This window comes from Lactuca sativa, chromosome 6 (assembly GCF_002870075.4).
Source record: "Lactuca sativa cultivar Salinas chromosome 6, Lsat_Salinas_v11, whole genome shotgun sequence".
Lineage (NCBI taxonomy): Eukaryota > Viridiplantae > Streptophyta > Magnoliopsida > Asterales > Asteraceae > Lactuca > Lactuca sativa.
The window spans coordinates 133,141,014-133,165,426 of NC_056628.2; the positions used below are offsets into that span (position 1 = coordinate 133,141,014).

Here is a 24,413-nt window from a genome sequence, read left to right on the forward strand (position 1 = left end):
TGCACCTAGAGTAGACTACCTTCTTTTGGCTCCATTACTTCCCTAAGAGATTGAATCCTTCCATAACACCAGATTGTAATTCTTCCTTATCATTGGTATTGGAAATATCACAGAACTTGGTGTATTCCAAGATAATCTGATATCCTTAGTGCTAGGAGATGTTGGTGGGCATTAACCAATCGACCAATGAGAACTGATGGTGTAAGCAACTAAAGAACATATTAAAAGCATTAATGTAATAAATAATAATTATGAAATTTAATATATTAATGACATAATCAGTTTTAGCTAACTGATAGAGTTATGTTATTAATTAATATTATCATATCCACATTACAAACAGTAGATAAAAGATATAGCACCTTGAGTTATAGTTATGATTTAACATAAAAAAATGATATTTTTAAATATTTGGTGCTAAAATTAAAAATAATCACCTTTGCGTTCCATTCCATGTTCTTTAACTTCCCATTTAGCATTAGCAATTCGATCAGCATACCTGCCAAGGGGCAGTTTAGACCTTTACCAATTAATATTTTCAGACTCTGCACTTTTCTTCATAATCCACTTGGACACAGTTTCATAGTCCACAAGGCGATGAGATTCTTTTATACACTATAACAACAGCAACAAAAATATTTTATCTTTTATATAGAAAAAACATAAACTAATATTTTAAACTTTTATAAAAATGCATGAATTATGATACTCACATTCCTACAAAAGTTGTATGAGCAATAGCAAGTTACATTATAGCTTCCACTTCCAAGATCAAACTCAATAGCACAATCACGTCCAGGAGCAAGTTAGAAAAATCTTTTTGTAAAGTAACCAACAAGATTCAGACTACAATTACAGAAAATAAAAAAAGTACCATGTATGGTCAAAACAGAATTCAGACTACAATTATAAAAATCTTTTTTTAAAGTAGCCAACAAGACTTGTCAAGAAAATAAACTTACAGTGACAGATCGCAAATATCTTCTCTGAAACAAATCGAATATTTTGGCCTTCGGGAGCTTTTGTAGTGTTTCTATATAATCCTATCAACATATTCAAGACCCCATTGATAACACATAAAAATAATTCTATAATTTTTATTCGTTAACAAAAATAAGAAAAAAAGTTGAGAGCTTTGAAATGAACACCTGGATTTCATCCGCCTCCTTAGATATATCAGCATCCTTCCCTCTAAGTTTTCTTAGGGCTGCATCAAACTCTTTCTTTCTTCCAATCTTTGCCTGCATGCATGATGTCAAACATAATTTCTTGAAGATAAATTAAACAGCTTCATGAATCATGATACTTCACATACCAGCCATCTAGGAGATTCTGGTACAAAGAAAAGTCCCACTAATAGAACAACACAAGGGATTAATCCTGCAAACAGAACACTAGAATTCATCACCTTTTATTTTCTTTATCCATAAGAATGCCACTAGTAGTAAATAAATATAATTTAGACTAATTTAAAACCTATCAATGCCAAGGTCCTCCATGTTAGCACTGTAACAATTATAAAGGAAACAGACACTCCTGTACATATCTTGAATTCCACTAATAGTAAATAAATTTAATTTTGGTGCACATCCCTGTAGTGTAGTGTACCAATCAATTATCAAATCAATTTTTTATTTTTTTTATTACTAATATATGGTGAAAATATGTATCTCATAGTCAAGAGGCTTGCAGACGTGTCTCGCGTGCAACAAGTAGGAAAAGCAGAGATTTTTCATTTTTATTTTTTGTTGTAGGAAGGGTATATCAGGCAACATTTAAACTTTAAATGCTCCCCTCCTTTACTTCCAATTTTCAATTTCCTATTTCCTAATAATAATTAGTTATACCTAAAAAGGGTGTGAATATCAGCTGTTGTAAAGAAGCCTCTTCCATTAAGATCTAAACATCATTAAAGATATGTAATTCCCTCTGGAGTGTCTTTGTTTTCTAGGGCTAGAAAAAAGTCAAGGAAACTCTCAAAGCCCATCTCTCGAGCATTTCCTCTTCCCATTGTACCCCTCCGCTCATGCTCATCAAAAGTTATTGGACAAATTAATATCACAAGTCATTTTAAATATATATAAATTATCAGATTGAAAAAATAACAGAAAAAGATAAAATAAGAAAGTAATTCTTAGTTATTACCCCTCTTGATAAAAAGCAATAGAACAATGTTCGGGTGATGCCTGATATAAAAAGCAACCATGTAAGTAAAGTCTGAAAGCATGAAATTCTTATGCATCAAGAAAAGATTTCATGCAGCAAATAAGTTATATAAAGAACATTAAGATAGAAGGGATTTGCTAGTTGCTATTCAAAAAGTGCAAAGAAGACTCTGTAGCTTTTGATTCTTGAAAACTTTCTGAATTCTTGGAAAGACTCCCGACTGATTCTAAAAACTATTAAGTAATCAAATGCCCTTTATTATCTATAACATAAATCAAAACTCATAGTTTTTTGTTCAGTTTCTTTTCATTTTGTTTTTTGGGTGATGTGTAACATGGTTTTCTACAAATATATATATAAAAAAGCCACCATATGAAGCAAAAAGAGGAAGTTTATGCCCAAGAACTCTAAAGAACATAGGGGGTTGCTATAGCAGCAGTAAGATACTACCTGCATGGATGCTCGATCATCCTCATGAGGAATGACATTGTCTACATCCATGGTATCGATACCTGTAGAAGCAGCCAAATCTCTATTAACTGTAGTTGATGGATGCTCTTGGATAGCTGATGATTGAGCAACAACTGTTTCACTATCACCCATAGTAAATAGGTAATTGATTGTATCTTAAACCTGTATAGAAGATAACAACCGTGAACAACCAAGGTAACCATACAAAGGTGATAGCAGTTCCAAATTCTCAACCATGTCACATCTAATCAGTCCAAATAAACACAAAAAGTGCTAAAAGTTATATATTTTAACTAGGCAATACAAGTAGAGGTCTAAATGAAGAACTAGATAACCTAATCATAATAATATTTCCAGTTAGCTATATTTGTGATACAGTTGCATGAAGAAAAAAAAAGTCGCCACAACTTTTGCAAGAGTAGACTCAGTATGTTAAACAGGAATACAATATTGAAACTTGAAAGCCTATGAAACTATATCAGTGTTTGTTTGAGTGTGGAGTACCTACTACATAATTAGAGATAATCCATTCATCAGCCAAGGAAACTCTATACTCTAGTCTTTTTATAAGTTCTTCAGTTAAGCTTTCTCATTAAAATTTCCATATCTCTGTAACAATCAACCTTAACGCAAACCCTAAAGGTTGTCGTCTCTGTGGCAATTAACATGCATAATTTATATATTAAGCAGTAACAAAACCTAAACAAAGAATACCAATTGTATCTTTTGATTTTGATCAACTGTTAACAGTTATATTCCTTTCGTTATCCTATATCACTTTTCCGTCCATATGAAGCCCTTCGGACCCACACATATCCAAAGTTCACAAGTACGATGAAGTGAATAGGTGAATCTCCGGTTGCCTTTGTATACATTATAAAAAAATGTTAAAAACCTGATGCAAGTAGGGTCTTCTGATAGCAGTCTCAAAATCAATAATCTTGGAATCAAATTCTTTAGCCTTCTTGTACAGCTCTTCTCTAATGGCAATATAAGACTCCACCTCTTCAGCTTCTGTTACGCCTTCACTTACTGGTTTAGAAGGTTTCTCCACTGCATCCGGATGAAATTCCCATTCACTTTCTTCAATATTGGCTTCGTCTTTAGAATTTGTTGCAGCTGCAACTTCCTCAGGGGTTTTCAGTTCAGATAAAGGGCGACTTGCTATTAATCCCTAAAGCTGTAAACTGTAGGAAAGAGTATGACCATGTTTAGTTTATTTTGGACCTAACAAAAGCTAAAGGCTCTTCTACGTAAAAAAATTGTATATCACCTGTTATAATAGCGGTCCAATTGCTGATTAGGATGCTCTGATATCCGTGTGTATATAAATGCAAGATTGGGCGACTATTGTTGTTGGTACTCGTATTTGATGTATTTATCCCATAAAGGAAAAGATATATAGGTAATCAGTTCCAGTATAAGCTCGTATTTGATGTATTTCGAGATCAAAATCAAAATGTCGCCATCGTTAGATTAACTGCCTGGCACAAGATCTTGTTCGATTAATTTTCTGAAAGAAGAACGCAAAAAACTGGGAGGATATGAGAACCAAGGTCGCCGGCAGGTGGGGTGAGCGGAGGTATCGAATGTTGCAGAGAGCACTCCCGTTTGGTTTCTTCTTGAAAAAAAAAGCCCTAGATTTGGACGCCTTTTGTAATTGAGGATAATGGTGGTGACGGTCGATTGTGTAGAGGTGAGTATGAGGTAAGGTGGAATGAGATCTTACGAAAAAAGCCCTAGATTTGGACGCCTTTTGTAATTGAGGATAATGGATGTGCGCTTGGTAAAAGAATTATAAAATGACACCTTTACAATCCAGAAGGTGGAGGATATAGATGAGAGAAAAGCTGGTGGAGAAGGAGAGACGAGAAGGTGGTGGTGTGGATTAGGGGTTGTTCAACTGGTAGCTTCGATTAGGGGGTGGAGATGAGGGAGAAGAAGGCGGGGGTTTAAAAAATTTTGAGATTTCATTTTCCCTCTAAGGAGAAGCGCGTTCCTTAAAAAAAAATATAAAACGACATTCATAGACGGCGCACCTTTTAGATAAAGTGCCCTCCGTGTTTTTAATTTTTTTTACATGAGACACTAATTTAACGGCACGCAATAATGCGTGACCTAAATTCTTAAATTTTTTGAAGAGATAACATTTTTTTAACGTCACTCTCTTTTGCGTAACATAAATCTCCGAGTGTCGTTGTTTGCGCGTCGTAAAAGGGTCTTTTTCTTGTAGTGTAAGAAAAAAAAAATATCAATAAATGCAATCTTGTGGAAAAAGAGAAACATCTTATATTCTTATTAAAGAAAAATAAAAGATTTTTTGGTTTTTTTTTTGGAACATAAAGTCCTCTCTAATAAATGAATGTTTTTCTATCATATTTCAATTTTTAATGAGTTTTAACACTTATCATTTTTATGATATTTTTTAAATAAATAATATCCACATGTCAATTTATGGCTTTTTTTTTAATTTTAAAATTAAAAAGTCATATAATATAATACTTATATATGTAAAAATACTAAATATAATAAATATTATAATAAATTGCAATTAATATCTTTTTATATTTCTTATTTTAAAATTTTATTTAAAACAAAATACTTATTAATTACATTTTAATATATTTTTTTTAATCAACCCATATAATACATAGGTTTTGACCTCATAATTTTATAAAAGAATTATGAGGACCAACACAAAAGTAGCAAAGGTCTATAAGGAATATTACATTAGAGCTTTCTCGGAAAAAAAAAAAAAAAAAAAGGAGGGCTTATATAAAAGGATATCCAAAAATAGGATTATTTGAGATTGATTTTGCAAAATTAGAGATTTTGATTTATTTACAAAAATAGAATACTTTGAGATTGATCCCACCTACTAATCTACCATGTCTGTCCTGGAATGTTACAAAAAGGTGTTTGGAATGTTACAAATTTAACCTGTCATTTTTTTATATTTAACATTTCACATGCATTTTAATTTATTTGTATTATTAGTTCTGAAAATTTTATATTACACGTATTTATGAAAAATATATATATATATATATATATATATATATATATATATATATATATATATATATATATATATATATATATATATATATATATATATATATATATATATATGAATATTTATAAATTTAAGAACTTTGAATTTATAATGAAAAAAATATTGAATTATTAAAATGTAAAGTGTTAGAAAAACATTTGTTTTTGGTTAAGGAATGTTAACGAGACTGTTGAAGTGAATGGAGGGGTTCTGGTTTCCAAAGTGTTCACTGCTGGAAAGTGTTCACGGTCGTACACGGTTCACGGCCGTGAACGGTTCTTGGTGAGGATTTCAAGGGTTCACGCTCCTTGAATGGTTTACGGCTATGAACAAATTTCGGCCCTAGATGATTTGAAGATTTGAAGGGTTCACGGTCGTACACCCTTCAACAGAGGTTTGTTGATTCGATGAAAAACACGTTTTAGAGGCTCCACAACAACACCCAAAAGTGATTTTTGATGATTTTCGGATGAAAATTAGGAAATCTTGAGTTTGCGATTGGGAGATTAGAGAGAAGATAGATGAGTTTTCGGCTAGAAAAGTGTATATGAGGGGTAGGAACACGTATATATAGGCTAGGTTCATGGTTAGTGGTGGGGTGCACCCAACCTGTGAATGGTTTATGGCCGTGATCGGGTTCACGACCGTGAACACCATGTTAATCGAATTTCGCTGATTTTCGAGGAAAAAGTCCGGATTTTTGTGTGATTTTGGTTCCGACTCTTATATAAAACTTAATTATATAAAGTAATGATTTACCAAACCATAAGGATTTAATGGAACAAAATAAAATTCAAATTTTATTTAACGGAATTAGGCTAACGTTAACAGAAAAGGTTCGGGTCGTCACAAACATCTTGTTTTACATGGGACCAATAGAAGTTACCATTGATTCTGCGAATTATGGTGATAATGACGGAGTATCCATCAAGTATGGTGGAATGGAATTCTTTGAGGGGTTGTTGGAGGAGTGATGGTAGATCTGGAATCAGAAGGCGACTATGGAAAAAGACTAACCAATCATGAAGTGTAAATCTGGTGGCATCTTCATGGTTTGATTTCACACGCTCCATGCAAACGTGTCCAGTTGGATCATTGAGGTAGTAGTCTCGTAACACTTGATGCCAAGGAATAATGGGGGTCGACAATACCAACAGTTGGGTTTCGTCAATGTCTTCTTGTCGACTTAGGGCATCAACAACTTTATTTTCTTTTCTGGGCTTATAGTAGACTTCAAAATCATATCCAATCGGCTTAGCGACCCATTTGTGTTGGTCAGGAGTTTGCATGACTTGTGTTAAGTGATGACGTAGGTTTCTTTGGTCAGTATAGACTCGAAATTTACATCCCAAAAGATATTGACGCCACTTCTTGACAGCCTATGTGACGTCGTATAACTCTCTGAGGTAAGTGGAAGCGGAACACATACGTGAACATTGATGCATGCAAAAAGCTACACCTAATTCTAAATTTAAAATCTAACTACTTAACTAACTAAAATGCACCTAGGCAGTGTACCTAGTCAAATTATAGAATAGTTTGGGTAAATTGGGTGTCGATCACAGGGAACGGTTTTAACTAATTAATCTTTCTACTATTAAATTAACCTAATTTCTAATAAAGAAAGGGATTTTATCTGATTTTGCAAGTTTAGATGAACTTAACTCTTTAATAGAAATTCAATCAATAAACAAAACACTTCTGTTAGTTCGAATCCACTTTCACTCAATGGTTTATAAATTACTTATGAGAATTACTGTTGGTTACCAATTAAGATAGTATTAGCAATTCAGCTTTAAATTTACTAACATTAATTAATTCATGTAGATTTATGTATGGTGAAAAACACACTTATGGTCATAATATGAGTTATCTAGCACAACCTAATTTATTAGTTCAATTACTTATCCAAGATTGGTTTGATCTTAGCTCTAATAATTTAATGTTAAATAAATTATTAGGTATTCAAAATGATGCAAATTCATATTCACTAACTACACAGAACAAGAATTTAAAGCAATCAAATATTAAATCAAACATGCTAGGTTCAATCAATCAAGCACAAGTCATAACCAACAAGTAAATCAAAGCCAAAGTATCAAAACCATGAGTTCCAGCTTCATCTAGCTAACATAAGCAACTAGATTTAGCTGGACATGCTAACAAATAAACTAACACAAATCATATTCAAAGGCATATTAAAATGTACCAAACTATTAAGCTAAGTATGAACTCTTTCTTCTTCCTAGGTATGTAACCCAACTTCTAGGCCTTCAAGATTTGTAAATTTCGACTTCTGAAATTCTCCAAGTCAGCAAAAAGCTGTCAATTCGTAGGTAACAAGCCCTATTTATAATTTCTGAAATTTCCGTACTCACGTCGTGAGCAAGAAATGCTCATGTCGTGAACAAGTATATATCCGTGTTTGACAAGGAGTCTGATCCGCGACGCTTATCTTCTGGAATATTCGTACTAACGTCGAGAATAGCTATGACTTACATCGTGAGTTGAGCTTTTTATGTGAGTTTCTTCTTCTTTTATTCACCAAGCTTCCAAAGTTCCAAGCTTTTGTCGTGTTTAGTCATTTTCTCCAAAAAAAAATGCTTCTATTTGGCTGCAAAGTGCAATTAAAGCTTATAAGTATCATTATTCAATGCAAATAACCAAAATATGTACAGGGGCGGACGCAGGAACTAGTAGTAGGAGTTGCACAAATTTTTTTTCCGGTCAAACATAATATAAAACATTAAAAAAAATCTAGGTCAAACATAATATAAAACATCTAATACAAATTTTTTTTTCTGGTTAAACATAATATAACAACGATCTATTAGAATTCAAAATTTTCCTCTTCGTGCAAACATCTTTTGAAATCGCTCCATTACTTTTTCATTCTCAACTTTCGCAAGTGCTTCGGTCTTGACAATACAAAGCAATGCGTCGTTCAAAAATTCATCGCCAATTTTGTTACGCAAATCGGTCTTCAAGAGCTTCATCTTTGAAAAACATCTTTCTACACTTGCGGTCACTATGGGTAATGTCAAAGCCAACTTTAAAAGCTTATAAACCAAAGGATAAGACCGATGCTTCCCCGTACTAACCATCAAACGAGAAAGGTCGGAAATTCCTTTCAAACTAGTGAAGCGCTCATCTTTGATGCAAGAGTGATAAAATATCTCAAGGTGTCCTTCAAGATCTATCATATTTGAATCATCAAAGTCATACTTGTATAACTTACCCAACTTCAATAACTTTGATTTGTCAAATTGTGCAAATGAATCACAAGGGCTCAAAGCACCCATGTATTCTAGTAATTGGGTGCTTGTTTCACTAAATCGATCCCGATATTCTGTAAGTTGCATATCTACCACCGTGTTGAAGATTTCAACCTCAAAATGAAACCTATTAGTCTTTGTAGTCATACGGTTTCTCTCACCAATATACAACTCTTCCATATCTAAAGTATCAATTTCGTGTGTTTGACAAAAAGAGGATACTTTTTTTAAAATGTTAGCGAACCCTATGTTTCTAAAAGATTGCAATGTATTCATTGTCCTTCTAACCATTGAAGCCACTTCTAAAATGTCTAGATCTTTTCTTTGAAGTTGCTTTAATAATGTACCCGTGAGGTGTAAAATGCCATACATCATATGTAAGTAAAACACGAACTCATATGATTTAAAATATGCTAAGATTTCAGATGCTTGTTGATGGTTTGCCAATGACCCTCCCTCCTCTTTCACAAAATCTAAAACTACAAGAACATTCGCAAACAACTTCATCAAACTTTTGAGTGTGTTAAAATGTGAACCCCATCTTGTTTCTCCCGCTCGAACAAGTGTAGTCTCTTGATTTAACCCTCTTCCTGTTTCAAGTTCACAACTACACAAGCCTTTTTGCACCCTTTTTCTTGCTTGCTCTTGTAGTAAGTCTTTTCTTTTACACGAGGCACAAACAACATTAACCACCAACGAAATTTGCTAAAAAAAAGTCACTAACACCATCATGCTTTTTTGCTACAACCACAACTACTAATTGAAGTTGGTGTGCTAAGCAATGTATATAAAAAGTCGTGTCATTCTCTTGTAATATCAAAGCTTTCAAACCATTGAATTCCCTTCTCATATTGCTAGCCCCATCGTAACCTTGTCCTCTTATATATATATATATATATATATATATATATATATATATATATATATATATATATATATATATATATATATTAAATTAAATTGAAATAACAAAAAAGTAAATATTAAATTACCTGACTAAAACTCAACATATTACTTGTAAGGACTTCATTTATAGCGTTTTTGAGTGTCAAAGAAGATGTATCCTTCACGTGCACTAGTCATATGAATCTTTCTTTCACAAAGCCAAGACTATCAACATAATGCAAAACAATAGCCATTTGTTACTTTTTTGAAACATCACTAGATTCATCAACTAGTAAAGCAAAAGCATCTTGACCAATCTCTTCACGAATATTCAAAAGTACTTCTTGTGCAAAACATTGCACAAGTTCTTTTTGAATTTTAGGGGAAATTAGTTGATTGTTTTTAGGAGCATTTTCTAAAGTATTGTTGAAAATATCTTCACTAGTCTCTCAAATGGCTTTTAACACTTCAATGTAAAGCCCTTTATTTTCCGAGTTAACCGACTCGTCATGACCACGAAACGGTACACCGGTTTTCAATAAAAGTCTAACAACAATAATAGAAACACGTAATCGAGCTTTTATAGTTATGGTCCTCTGCTTCGGTTTGCCTCCTCAAGACTATATTAATAGCTTGTTTTTTCGTCATTAAAAACTCACACTTTTCTTTTGATTTGTTGTGAAAACTATCAACACCACCCACATGAGTCCGAAATGCATCTTTTTTTATTCCAAGTATCAAAACCTTGGGAAACAAATGCATCTCTCCCTCCTTTTTGTCCCATGAGGTCCCCATACAAATAACACCATAAACAATATATTCTTTTTCACACTATATTCCAAGTTCGAACCAATCAAAGTCATCAAACCATGAAGGAACGAATCTTCTAAATCTATCACCTATTTTTTTTAGGAAACTTATGTGCCCTTACTTGACATGGTCCTTGAAGCAAATATGCTCTTCTTACATCATCTCTTATATTTGGTTTGTAACGAGTAATCAATTAATGGCCTATCCGCCGGGTCCTTTGGAAGATCTTTCAAGTCAACATTATCATTAGGTTGGTTAGAGCATGGTGTTTGTGGAGTTGCATTAGAAACCGATGGGATTGATTGATTGGTGATTGGTGTTTGTGGAGTTGCATTAGGGTTAGAACCAGATGGGATTGATTGATTGGTGATTGGTATTTGGGAACATTCTTAACCACTTTCATTAGGATTAGGTCTTTGTCTTTTGGTAAAAAAACCACTTAGTTTAACCTATAAAAAACATAACAATTACACCTAATCGAATAATGACTTCAATAAAACAAGTTGTTTTCACCTAGTCAAACAACAAATTCAATAAAAACATAACAATTACACCTAATCAAACAATCAATTCAATAGAAAACATAGCAATATAACCTAAGCAAACAATATAACTTCAATAGAACAAATCAACTACACCCAAGTCAATAAATAACTTCAAAAAAACATATCAATTTCAAATATCTAAATGAATTGGTAGTAAAACTTACTTGTTTCATTGTATTGTAGGGATTTGAAGTTTGAACTTTGAAATGGATTTTGTTAACCAATAAACCAAAATAGTAGAAATTGAAAGAAGTCTATCGATTGAGTGATTGAGTATTGTTGAAATCGATCAAGGATTGTGATTGATCCAACAATGAAATCGATCAACAATGAAGGATTGTGAGGACGAGTCCGACAGTAGGCCTAACGATCGAACATCGAAGTATGAAGTATCGGACGTAATTTTGGATGCAGAGGAACATAAGTCGAGTAGTCGAATTGTTGTAATCGTGTTTTTTTTACTTGTACCGATAATAGATAATTACACACTAAATTAATTAGGATTGGGTTGTCTTTTTTACAAGCAATTAGGGCAATTGCTAATTTATTCAATTAAGTTTTATTTTGGGCTTTGGGCAATTGAATTATTAGACAATAATTGATTAAAAACATTGGACATTTGGGCTCGTTATTATTATTTTTCGTTTGGTAATTCCCAATAAAGTGACAATATTTTTTTTATGTAGTTGCACGATTTTTTTTACATAGTGACACAATAGGTAAAAATTAAAAAAAAAAAAAAAAAAAAAAAAAAAAAAAAAAAAAACAAAACTTTTTCTACTACGTGCGTGGAAGCTAGGTATTGCCGGTGTCACACCGGGCACCTAGCTAGGTCTGCCCTTGAATATGTATATAAATATAAGTAAATATTGCCTAAAAACATGCATAAAGATGGCAATATAAAATACCTCACACTTATTCTTTTCTTGAACTCAAGCAAATCTAATTTTTTAAATTCAAACTCTTATCTCTAACATCACATAGAGCAATCCAACTCAAACTCAGCTATTATATTAAGACCGCAACGCATGCATTTGTGTATAAAATTTTCCTAAGGACCCCCCCCCCCCCCCCATAATTCTAAATTCTCACAATTCTCATAAACACTCACCCACTTCTTTTGAGCAACGTTCATTTTATGCATCCCTCTGAATCCATCCGCAAAAATCTTTCTTAACCTCAAGGTATTTTTGTAAAGCTACCCAAGCATACATAATCTAGAAATTACAACTTTTGATACCATAATGGAGCTCTTGGAATTCTTCACTTCTTAAATATTTAATCTTATATTTATTTACATTCACCCCCTTTTTTATTTTTGATATCTTTAATTTTTGATTCTTTGGAATTTTGATCTTTTGATCTTCATACTTGATAGCTCCAAAATTCTTCAACTTTTTGGTAATTTCTCTTTTTTTTTACATGTAACTCACTTTTTTCACTCAAAAACCTACATACTTAAGCATGAACGCTTAACTTCAACATTTATTGGTTAATGTATTAGCCTAAGTGCAATGACTACATAAGTTTTCCTAGATAGATTTCTGGTTCATGATGCTAAACATATTGCGCTCCTCAAACTAAGCGAGACTGTGTTTTTATCCCATAATTTCATTAGAATAAAGTGGGCCACAAATACATTATAACGTATATTGGTTCAACTAAACATTTGAGCTCTCATCGGATCACCCCATACAATACTAGCAACTTAAGTTCAAGTTATTATCACTAGATTAATTATTAGATTATTACTTCAAACCTATTAAAAATTTTAAATTTTACCGAATTCTAGCAATTTACTTTTTCTTTACTTTTTCGACCCCCTACCCTACACTTATTACATACAATGCCCTCATTGTATGCATAATATAAATTAAAAACAATAAAAGGGAGAAAAGGGAATAGACTCCCATGGGATAGCAGTGGCGAGAGCGAACTCCAAATGTGTGGAAAAATGGTACATCTTGAATACAGACTCTTCTAAATAGGAACTTGGATCTTGATCACGCGAGATATGTAATGTGCCGGAAAAATATGGAGTCGAAACTTCAATCTTCAACAAATGTGGTGGAAATCTCCAAAATAGAAAGAACAATGTGGGAAAGCACACACCACAATATTTGATGGTTGAGAAAATGAGTCATATTGTCTTCATATAAATCTCAAGAAGAATTTGGAAAAAAAAAATTAATTCAAAGTAACCACAAAATAACGTTCATTAAATTGAATGAGTATGACAAGTGACAAAAAAATTTTCATTTATTAGAAATGATATGAAACATTATCAACACCGTTTATTTAACCAAATGTAATTTTTTTTTTTCTATTTGTATTCTCATATTCTTCACTACCATTTGGCTAACAATGTACTTAATTGGCAATTCAAATGCTTCCAACAGAAAGAGCACGATATTGTTTCAGAGTTTGTCACAACCTAGGAAATGCCCCCATATACTCTCGAAAATATCAATTACTTTTTGAGCGTGTTCGGCACGGAGCGTTTTGGAGCGTTTGGGAGCTTCTAGCTTCTAACGATTGACAAAACGCTCCGTTTAAAACAAAAAACCTTGTTTGGAACTACAAGCTTCTAGCGTTTAGTTTAATCAAAACGCTTCAAATCCAAAAGCTACTTCATTAGGCGTTTAACAAAACGCTACAAGCTACCCGCTACCCGCTACTAGCATGTTATGCCGAACACGCCCAAATTGATGATTTCGATACTAGGAAGTAATATAAAAGAGATCTAGGCTCCTAAGAACCGATTTAACTTGAGATAATTGATCTCCAAAGGGTAGACAACGAGTTTTCCATGTACCCAGCTTTGATCGAAATCTATGAATAATTAAAGACATCAAACTTTCCAAGTTCATCCAAAGGATAACCGAATTTGATGCAACGGTTTGACAATGGTTAATCATAGGGTAATTCTAACTATTTAAAAGTAATTATGGCGGCTTTATGTTTCGAAACAGATAATCGGTAATACCATCTGTCAAACTTTAACTACAACAAAAGTTCATCCATGAACCGTTAATGATCATGCATACATTTAACACTCAGAACAAGTTTGGTACACTTCAAATCGATTTGGCTAGAACCTTAAATCGCTTTGACTAGAACCTTAACCTTAAATAGTAATTATCATTTGAGATTGATTAAAACCAAGAAAAATACATGAAACATGTCTTATTGCGTAAACATTCATATAGAGAACTTTTACCAATGAATTCATATCGGAAAGGCTTCAATAATTGATACAATCTCGGGAATATAAATAATCTTGTGACGGTGAAACCCACCTTCCTCAAGTAATTTCTTCCATTCACCTTCGGTTCGTTCCCTTCCCCTAGAAAAGTATGCAAACATGGTTAGATCAAATGGAACGCGTACATCGTTGAGCAGATCATGTTGTCCAGGGTGTTGAACGATCTCCACGATAATGACTTTTCCAGTATCCATAGGTATCGCTTTTCGGCAATTTTTTAGTATCTTAACACAATCATCATTGCTCCAATTGTGCAATATCCACTGAAAAAGAAAAAGAACATCGTCATCTATATTGTCATCAAGCTAAACAAAATTTGACTCCATATTTCTCATATACCTTACGAACTTTGATGGATGACAAATTAAGCTTACCTTCATGAAGATCGTTTCCGCAGGAGGAATGGCCTGAAACATGTCACCAGCAACATTAGTAACATCATCGTATGTTGGTGCATTGGAAATCACCTGTGGCAAATCAAAGTTGATCCCTTTAAGATGTGGATATGTCTTCACAATCGCAGATATTGCACCACCAGTACCACCTCCAACATCTACCACAGTTCCTTTCATCCCAAGAAATCCATTTTTGTAATTCGACATGATGACATCCATGGTGAACTTAGTAGTGCATGCCATAGCGTTGTTGAACATTTTGTTGAACTCCGAATTGATCAATGAAAAATCAAATATGTCGTCTCCGTGGGTCATTTTGAATGCTGAATCACCTTCTTTAATTGAGCGACTTAGGTTCCGAAGAGGTGAAAGCATGAACGGATCCGTAAAAAACATAACCATCGGTGCCATTGTCACATTTGTGTGGCTCAGAAGCCAGTTAGAGTAGTGGTTTAGCGAGTAAACTGTTTCTCCATCTCCATCCTCCTCTGGTTGAGGCAGTTCATCGAAGACCTTTCTATGAACCAAGAACCTCATGAGTCGTCCAAGCCCATCAACATTTACTGACGGAGAGTTGATACCAGTGGTGATTTCTGACAATGTTGTTGGGCGATTGTAATTGCTTATTATGTCAGCAATACCAAGCTCCACACAACATCGTATAGCCATGGCATCAAAACTTCCAAATAGGTATCGGGCAATTTGTGCATTGCCTAATAGCGCTGCGTTGTCCTCTATTCCACCTTGTGTGTTCATGGTTTCTCAAACTCCTGGCCTCTTCAATGGATTGGTGGAAGTAAAACTTGAAAGATGTGTATTTATAAACCAAAAAGTAGTCATGGGTTCCATCTAAAAGATAATCTATAAATGCCGCTTGAAAAAATAATTATAACAATTAAGGAAATATGCTCTTTGTCAAAAACAATGGGCAAATTTAGTTTTACCCACACAACTTGACTATATTTATTCCTTTGAAAGTTTCCAGTTTCTTATAAACAAAAATTCGTTCTATAATTAACTAATTTTTTATAGCTTTACTAATCATCAATATACGTATTTATATTTAGAAAGTGAATATCAATTAGAAGGGTCGGCTGAAAGTAGCGGTTTTGAGGCTAAACCCAACCACAAACCTGTGATTTTCGCATTTTTAAAATGGTTGGGTGTGGTTTTTCAATGGCTGGGTTTTATGGTTTTTAAATGCGGTTTTGGTTTTTATTGGTGCTGTGTCAGTTTTAAATTGAGTCTAAACTTTCATACGATTTTTGATGTTTATTGGTGTGTTTTTTTTTTTAAACTGTGAAAACAATGTGCTTGTAAGCATGTAGATTTTATTTTTATTTTTTTGAAACCGTTCATTTGTAAATGTTTATGTCAATCTTTATTCTAATAAAAGAGTAGCTCTTTTGCCATGTGTCACCATATTAGACATTGTAATTAATATCATGACACTTGTCAATCTATTGACACTTGTAATTAATATCATAACACTTGTCAATCTATTAATTCTTCATTTCAAATTTCAAATTTCAAAATTTAAATCATATTTTAATTACATTAAATTAATAATATTAGAATTAAAATAAAATAAAATTTATACAAACTATAATAAAATAAAATTTATACAAATTATAAGATGATATATTTTACTTATTTATATGAATCAACGATTATAATTTTATATATAACTAAAAAAATATATTTTATTTAATAAGTTATTTAAAATTATTAATTAATAGTTTTGAGTTTTACTTAGAAAGATTGATTAATTTTGTAACCGTGGTTCCCACGTGTTATAAAGTAGTGCAAAAATATAAAAGTAAAATAGCTTTAAATACAACTAATAAATTAAGAATTAAAGTTTGATCGACTTTGTTATAACCTTGTCACACATAGTCAATTAATGACATATTTTGATGAATACAAAACTAAAAACATTATTAAAAATAAGTTTTGGACAACTTTTGAAAGTTTTGGAATCCTAATCAAATGGCTAATCCTACAATCAAATTCAAAATATAATATTTATTAGTATTTTAAATAATATATAGTTATTATACGATATAAATCTGTGGTTTATTATTTTATACATCTTCGGTGTGATTCAGTTTTGGTGGACCGATTTCTCGATAGAAACCACACCCACCCACAGACATTTTGTTTTTGCGTAGATGAAAATCGCACCATTGGTTACTCCATCGACTTCGGTTTGTTGGTTGTGGTTTGTTGCGGTTGTCAGTTTTTTTAGTCGGTTCTATTTTTGTTCATCCCTAGCTGAAAGTCATGTACTCGTGTGCAATATATTGAAATTAGCCCCAAGAGGGAAAAAAACCTAATGCATTAAAACAACCCAGAAATCCAAATCACGGGAACAATATTAGTTCAAGAGGAATAAGACTAAAATATCAAGCCACAATCAATCACATACAATGAAAAATGCCAAGTAAAAAGTAAATCAAAGAGGCACAAAGATTTACATAGAAAACCCAAATCGGGAAAAAACCACGGATGGAGGAAGTCGAGAACCAATCAACTAAAATATTGCAGTGTTTACACAGCTTGATCAAAAAGATTATAATGAGGTATAATGATTTGGTGATAAATAGGAGAAACCCTAGAAAATGTCACTCAAGAAGGAAGAAGAATAAGTCTCCAAAACTCTCTCTCACTTCATTTTCCTGCATTCAATGAGATTAAAAGGGTAAAAGGTTTCCCAATTTGTCAAATTTGGCCCTTCAAGAATTGAGTAAATACATTTCAAGAAAAAGCCCTTTTAGACCTGAAACACCAATTTTAGACATGGTGCCCTTTTTAGACCTGAAACACTCATTTTAGACATGATGCCCTTTTTAGATCCAAAACAACGAAATTAGACATGGATTGCTGAAAAGAAAATATAGCCCTTGAATTTAGCAGAACTTGTCAATTCTAGAAGGCATATTTCCACAATGTCCACCGTAACTTCAAAATAGACAATGAAAACTACTACTTGCCCAACAATCACCCAAGAACATTAAACACTAATAGCTCATCAAACTCTAAAACTCCATAAGAACCTGCAATCGTCATTTAGACAAAAAAAAATTGATTTCGAATAAAGTACTTCCTCCACCAACGTGTTGTTTACATTTAATTGTGATCAGAAACACCTACCAAGTACAAGCATAATTTGAACTTGGTTATAGGAAGACTCTTAGTGAAAATATCAGCGGGATTATAATCTGTTTGAATGTTGTCCACGACACAATCACGTTTTTCAATGATATTTTGCACAAAATGGAAACATATATATATATATATATATATATATATATATATATATATATATATATATATATATATATATATATATATATATATCAATGCGCTTTGTTTGGTCATGAAACATTTGATCTTTACTCAAGAAGATAACACTTTGATTGTCACAAAATACTGTGGCAACCTTTAATCAATCATCGATTTCACTAAATAAACTCCTCAAGCAGATGTCTTCCTTAACTGCTTTTGTAATCGCCATATACTCTGCCTCGTTAGATGACAAAGCAATTGTAGACTGTATCTGGGCTTTCCAGCTAATAGCACAACCATGCAAAGTAAACACATAGCCTGTAATCGATTTTCATTTTGTCCAAGTCTTTGCCATAATCTGAATCAACATATCCAAGCACCCTAGTGTTAGATTTACTAAAATGTAGATAAATAAGAGACGTACTATTTAGATAACAGAAGATCCATCACTAAGGTATGGTATGCGTGCCATATAATCCATATCAGTCTCAGTAGTAAGACACAAACGAGATGATAACTTGAAATGAGCTTCAAAAGGTGTATTGAAAGGTTTTGCTAGATGCATATTGAAGCGTCTTAGGACTTTCTCAATATAATTTTTCTGAGAAAGATGCAAGATCCTAGACTTCCTATCACGAACAATTTCCATACCTAAAATCTTTTTGGCAATTCCTATGTCCTTCATTTCAAAGTCAGCTTTCAACTGGTCTTTCAATTTTTGAATCTCTTTCATATTTTTCGTTGCTATAAACATGTCATCCACGTATGAGAGTAAGTAAATCATCCAACCATCGTTACTATTTTTGTAATAAACACAACTATCACAGGCACACCTCTTGAATTCATGATTGCTCATAAACCAATCAAAACTCTTATACCATTATCTAAGATAATGCTTGTAGCACTCAAAAATCATAACAAATTTTATATTTTCAAAATAAGCCACTAATCAAAATTGGTTACAAAATAGTCATTGTTTCAAAAGCATCATTTCAAATCTGTGACGCCCCAAAATCATGACATGAATTTTTTTTTCTTTTTGATTAATAAACTGTTAATAAATTTCTTTCTCATGAAACCAAGGTAACCAAGAGTTAGAAAAAACATTATCAAATCAGAGTAATTCACACAATGCAGAAAATATGTGGTGTGTGCCCTAGAATCGTCTCGAACTCTAGCATTTGAAAACTGAGTACCCGAAACATAAATTGAAAACTGTAAGCACAAAGCTTAATGAGCACCCCAAAATACCATAAACATACAACCACAGAATATCATGCAAAATAGATATAATTTCCATGGGCTCCCCCACATGGACTTTATTCAGATCGCTATGGGCTCCCCCCATGGTCTTTTCCTGTATTGCCATGAGCACCCCCCATGGTCTGATATCCAACTGCCTCGGGCTACCCTTGGGTCCTCCATGCAAGTATCATAGAGACAACTAGCATACCACATATCATAGAACACCTATCATACCACATAACACATAATGGGTCGACATTGGTGCCTTCGACCCATTAATATAGTGAGGAGACTCACCTCGCACTATGGAAACTCACTGAAAAAATCCCTCGTTGTTGCCCTGATAACTTCCTGAACTAGCAATATCAATAATACACCCAATTAACAATTGTGATCTAATCCATAACCACAACTCCATACCTGGGGTAAAAGGACCATTTTACCCCCAACCTAGCCTTGACCAAGCCCATGACCTGAACTACAATCTAAAAGGCCCAAAGGCCCACTAATCAACCAATGGCCCAATTTTCCAAATTGGGCTCAAACTCCTTACATGGCCCTGCCTTAAGGTCCAACCATTCTTTCTAGTCCAAACGCTTTGTATCTCAATGGCCCATTAGCAACTCAAGCTCAAAATACAAGAAATTACTATATCAATCAAAGCGTACTAATGGCCCAATTTACCACATTTGGCCTAACCCCATACGAGACTTATACTAAGCCCAAATTCCCTTAATTATAAGTCAAAATTCATAGTCAGCGATCCAAGTTGACCCAACTCGCCGAGTTGTCCTTCAACTCGTTGAGTTCCCCCATGAAAGGCACATATCGAGAAAATTCGCATCAACTCACTGAGTTCTCCCATTGAACTCGCCGAGTTGGATAGGAATCAAACAACATAATGCATTAAGTCGTTTCCATCAAATCTAGAAGCTTCCATTCTTAGAAATCTTCCTGAATGATGACTAGAAGGTATAAGTTTCCAACTTTACCCTTAAAAACGAATACAATGAACCTAAACCTGAATCGTTCACTTAATAAAGTGAGGCTTAACCCATTAAGCCCCTAAAAACTCAAAACATACTCCTAAAACATAGATCTGGCATCCCAAGGTTGGATTATCATGTAAAGTTTCCAACTTTACGTTCATGTGTGCAAGAAAGGAACTCTAGAGCCCAAAATAGCTTAATAAAGGACTTAATGCATGGATGAGACTTAGGACATAGCAAAACTTGAAACTTTATGCCAAGAGAGGTCATAAAAGGGTCAGATCTAGCATAATAATCACTGAAACACTTAACCGTTCGATAACCCATTCCAACACCCAAAAATCAAACTAAAACATCCCACAAAGAGATCTAGAAGATAGCAACGTAAGGTTTCGAATTTATACCTCAAAAGGATTGCAACAAATGGAGAGTTTATTGATCCAAAGCATTCCTTCCAAACTAAGCACCTTCATTCTCCAAACTCCTTCCAAAGATCACCAAAAACCAACTCTCCAAGCTCACCACAAGCTCACACACTCAACCTTGAAGGGTAACACATAAAATTAGGGTTTTCTGGACAAGGAGGCTGGTAAAGAGGCCATTAAAGGGAGTTAAGGTGTTTAAATAGGGTGAAAAACCCAAAAATTAGGGTTTTCTCAAACAACGCCCAACTCATTGAGTTTCCCTATACCAACTCAATGAGTTGGTCCTTAAAAGCATGCATCCCAAAAGCTTCTAACACGTCGAGTTTATGCCATAAACTTGACGAGTTGGACCCTAAAAAGGGAATTTATTTCCATAATTGACCTTCTAGATTCCAAATGTTACAACCCTCCCCCACTTAAATTAAATTCTTCCTCGAAATCGCTCCTTATTAACACTAATAACAAAACAACCAATCTGATGATCATAAACGAAAATTCAACGCACAAAATAGTCTTCGCAAGGCAATTGGAATCAATTCTGGAAGATCAAATATCAAACTCTTGTAGAAAACTACTTTTACCTTTCCTGATACCCGCAATCTAAACTGATCTTACTTTCTGACAGCTCACCCCCTCTGAACCACTATCAAACTAACTCCACAACAAAACCAGACTAGGAAAAATACTTTCAACTCGGATTATCTTGATACTTTTGAAGGAACAAAATCACCGATCATATACAACTATATAACACTTATACCCGACAGAAGGCTGAAATAATCCTTCGAGTAGAAGATTTATCCCTGCAACACTTAGACTCAGACGAGAGCTACGCAACATGGTCTAATCACCCACTATGAGATTATTTAATCCATCTTTAACGTCTTAGCATATACCCTGAATAACAAGAGACTCTACACCTAAATCCCAAATCGCTAAAACCACTCTGACTCGTTTTACTGCCACTTGTTGCTTTCCAAAGCAACCAAGACCTCCTTAGTCCCAACTTATCTATCAATTACTCGAAACACCAGACACCTACCTAATTGTTGGGCTAAAAGACACAAAAACACACAGTAGCCCCACACGATTCCTGAAAAAAGATCTTGACTTAAGAAAACTGCTCCACAACACCCTGCCGTCAAATCCATTTCTCCTTATTCCAAACATGTTGCGGTCCCTCCACAGATAACACCATCCAAAGACATAACATAATGGCTCCTCTGTCATCATACTAAATCCATTCCTTACTCTTGAATCGTGTGATTGATGACTTTGGCATAATGAAACCCCAAATTCTTAGTACATTGAATCAAAAGCCCTGCACAGAGCGTGTGCGATACCAAACTTGAGATTTTACCCAAAATCGATTCGATACCCCATTTATAACCCAAAATCTATGAATCTGCACCTGCATTTCACACCACAGCCTTCTGATTACCAGCCCCTTTACCTAAACGATAAATAGGTATACCCAAGCCATCTTTGAGACTTCCAATCTCGCACTTGGTCCAACCACTAGGTTCCGAACAGTCCAACAACCAGGCTACAAATCCTAAACCCCTCTACCGGTTCCAACCTGAATTTTTATAACCACCTAGTCTCGCTGACGGACCCCAAAGACCCTCAACCTAGAACATAGAATAATTCCCTGACGACCCTGGCCGGCTTGTCGAAGGTGCGTACTGATTCCCCTTCCATGCTCGAGACCATCACATAAATAGTCTACTTCAAACCGATGAATGCTACGATCGTATCGCAGCCTAACTTTACTTCCATCCAAACATGCTTACCACTCACGACCTCACCACACTCAAACCATCACAACGTCTTAACTCCTGAGCCAAATCCTACAACTCATCAGCAGTTTGGGTCACAGCTACGAATTCCCACAGCCTACTATGCATAATCAAGGTGATGCCGACCAGTGATTGGGAGTTTCCTGAACTCCCACCAACACAACCTAGGCCTAAACAGCCACTTGTTTATCCCCCACTTGGACTCGACGATGCTCTCTCACCTCTTAAACCTTATGGATCTCTGATCTATTTCCCTCAATTCGTATAAACTACCCAAATCCTACGTTGAACAATACAAGCGCCCCCTTGCTAGCCAAACACAATGATCACTCATCTATAGAAATACTGAAGAATACTCATGAAATATTAACCAATTGGACACTCCCAATCACTTCCCATGATACCCTTTACTGAAGAAATCTGAGAGCAATTATAGATTTTCCATCATCCTACCGTTGCCTAGGGACCGGTGAATGCTACGGCTCCTCTGTTGCCTTAGAACACTCACGCCTTAATGGATCACTAGTGAATGCTACAGCTCTCCCGTAGTCTTACAACACGTTCACCTCAACTAACTACTAGTGAATGCTATGGCTCCTCCATAATCTTACAACACTCTCACCTCACCACAATCGCAGCCCAATGCCTTACCTTTAAGCTATCAATTCGATCACACAGAGTCGAGCACACACTCAACCGAACACCCAAAATGAACTCAATTCATGACTGGAACCCCAACTTGCATCCCCAAATCCTGCTATCAAGCACCAAGAGGACGTGATTCACATGTTGGGAAGTTTTACCGAACTCCCAAGTCACATAACCCTTAAACCAAACAGCCAATCGGGTTGCCTTCCTCCCCGACATGGATTCAAAACTCATCCTAGTTTCATAACCACTCCTACTCCTGAATACATGAACAATTATCTCCCACTTGATTTTATTATGTTCTCACAGCATATGAGAATTGAAGGATTCCCAACCCTTCGTACGCTTATCAAACTATTGAGAACTACTGCTTACCAATGCTAGTGTTCCATTACTAACCATCCCAAAAGACTACACAATCCCTGTAGATCCGATGAACACTTCATGAATCCGGACAACACTAATGATCCCAAAGACTTAAAATGATACATTATCCAATGCTTGTAACCCTCAGAACTGATACCCAGACCAAAATGTCATGAATGGACCACTTCCCTAGTTGTTCCTAATAGTCGACCCACACGACTAAAATATCACCGAATCCTGACGATAAACCTTACACACAATACCCCTGAACCGATCTCGACTTCCACCCAAAATACGACTGAACACTTGGATTTTGCTATACGAGCAATGAGCCTTCGATCATCCCACTGATGACTCCTGGCATGCAAAAAAACATACCACAATACTCAAAGATATAACCCACAACATCAGATAATTAGACCAGAGATATCGCTTACGCCAACCCATAAAATAGTCTAAGCACATAAATATTGATAGCAACCGAAGGAAAACAGAAGATAACATACCCGCAATATCACCTGCTGACATTGTCAAACCTGCTATGCTTGTGGCAACTCTTATTCCTGAAACGACAAACTCCATCGAATGCAGGAGCTCCACGAGCACGAAAGTGTCAGAAATAAAGAATGCGACCTCCAATGATCGCCATAAACACAGCATGGGACGCTTCTAAGTGCTCACCCAAGATCTCCAAAACCTCTCCTTGACCGAAACAAAGATTACAAAAGTCTTCTCCAAAACACCACAGCTAATCTCCTGACGAAATAAATTCACGCGTTTGCTCAC

General features: G+C 34.6%; 2 protein-coding genes and 1 non-coding gene across 3 annotated transcripts; all 3 read right to left on the reverse strand.

Annotated features, from left to right (window-relative positions):
• Nucleotides 1–1,663: 1,663 nt before the first annotated feature.
• LOC111905004 (small nucleolar RNA snoR104) lies at nt 1,664–1,795 on the reverse strand. The gene has a single exon (XR_002854708.1). It is a non-coding gene; the product is annotated as a small nucleolar RNA snoR104 (small nucleolar RNA).
• A 6,734-nt stretch (nt 1,796–8,529) lies between these two features.
• LOC111905003 (uncharacterized) lies at nt 8,530–9,977 on the reverse strand. Its single transcript, XM_023900683.1, has 2 exons — nt 9,960–9,977; nt 8,530–9,672 (listed from the first exon to the last, which is right to left on the reverse strand). Exons 1-2 carry the CDS (start codon nt 9,975–9,977, stop codon nt 8,530–8,532), a joined length of 1,161 nt encoding a protein of 386 aa, XP_023756451.1.
• Nucleotides 9,978–14,205: 4,228 nt separating this feature from the next.
• LOC111904998 (xanthohumol 4-O-methyltransferase) lies at nt 14,206–15,671 on the reverse strand. Its single transcript, XM_023900681.3, has 2 exons — nt 14,847–15,671; nt 14,206–14,735 (listed from the first exon to the last, which is right to left on the reverse strand). The coding sequence occupies exons 1-2, from the start codon at nt 15,621–15,623 to the stop codon at nt 14,436–14,438; spliced, it is 1,077 nt and encodes a 358-aa protein (XP_023756449.1). The 5' UTR covers nt 15,624–15,671; the 3' UTR covers nt 14,206–14,435.
• Nucleotides 15,672–24,413: the final 8,742 nt, after the last annotated feature.

Coding starts and splice junctions, on each gene's coding strand:
- LOC111904998 (XM_023900681.3), bottom strand. CDS start 15,623: ATGAACACACAAGGTGGAATAGAGGACAACGCAGCGCTATTAGGCAAT. Junction 14,736..14,846: donor CGGAAACGATCTTCATGAAG/GTAAGCTTAATT, acceptor TTTCTTTTTCAG/TGGATATTGCACAATTGGAG.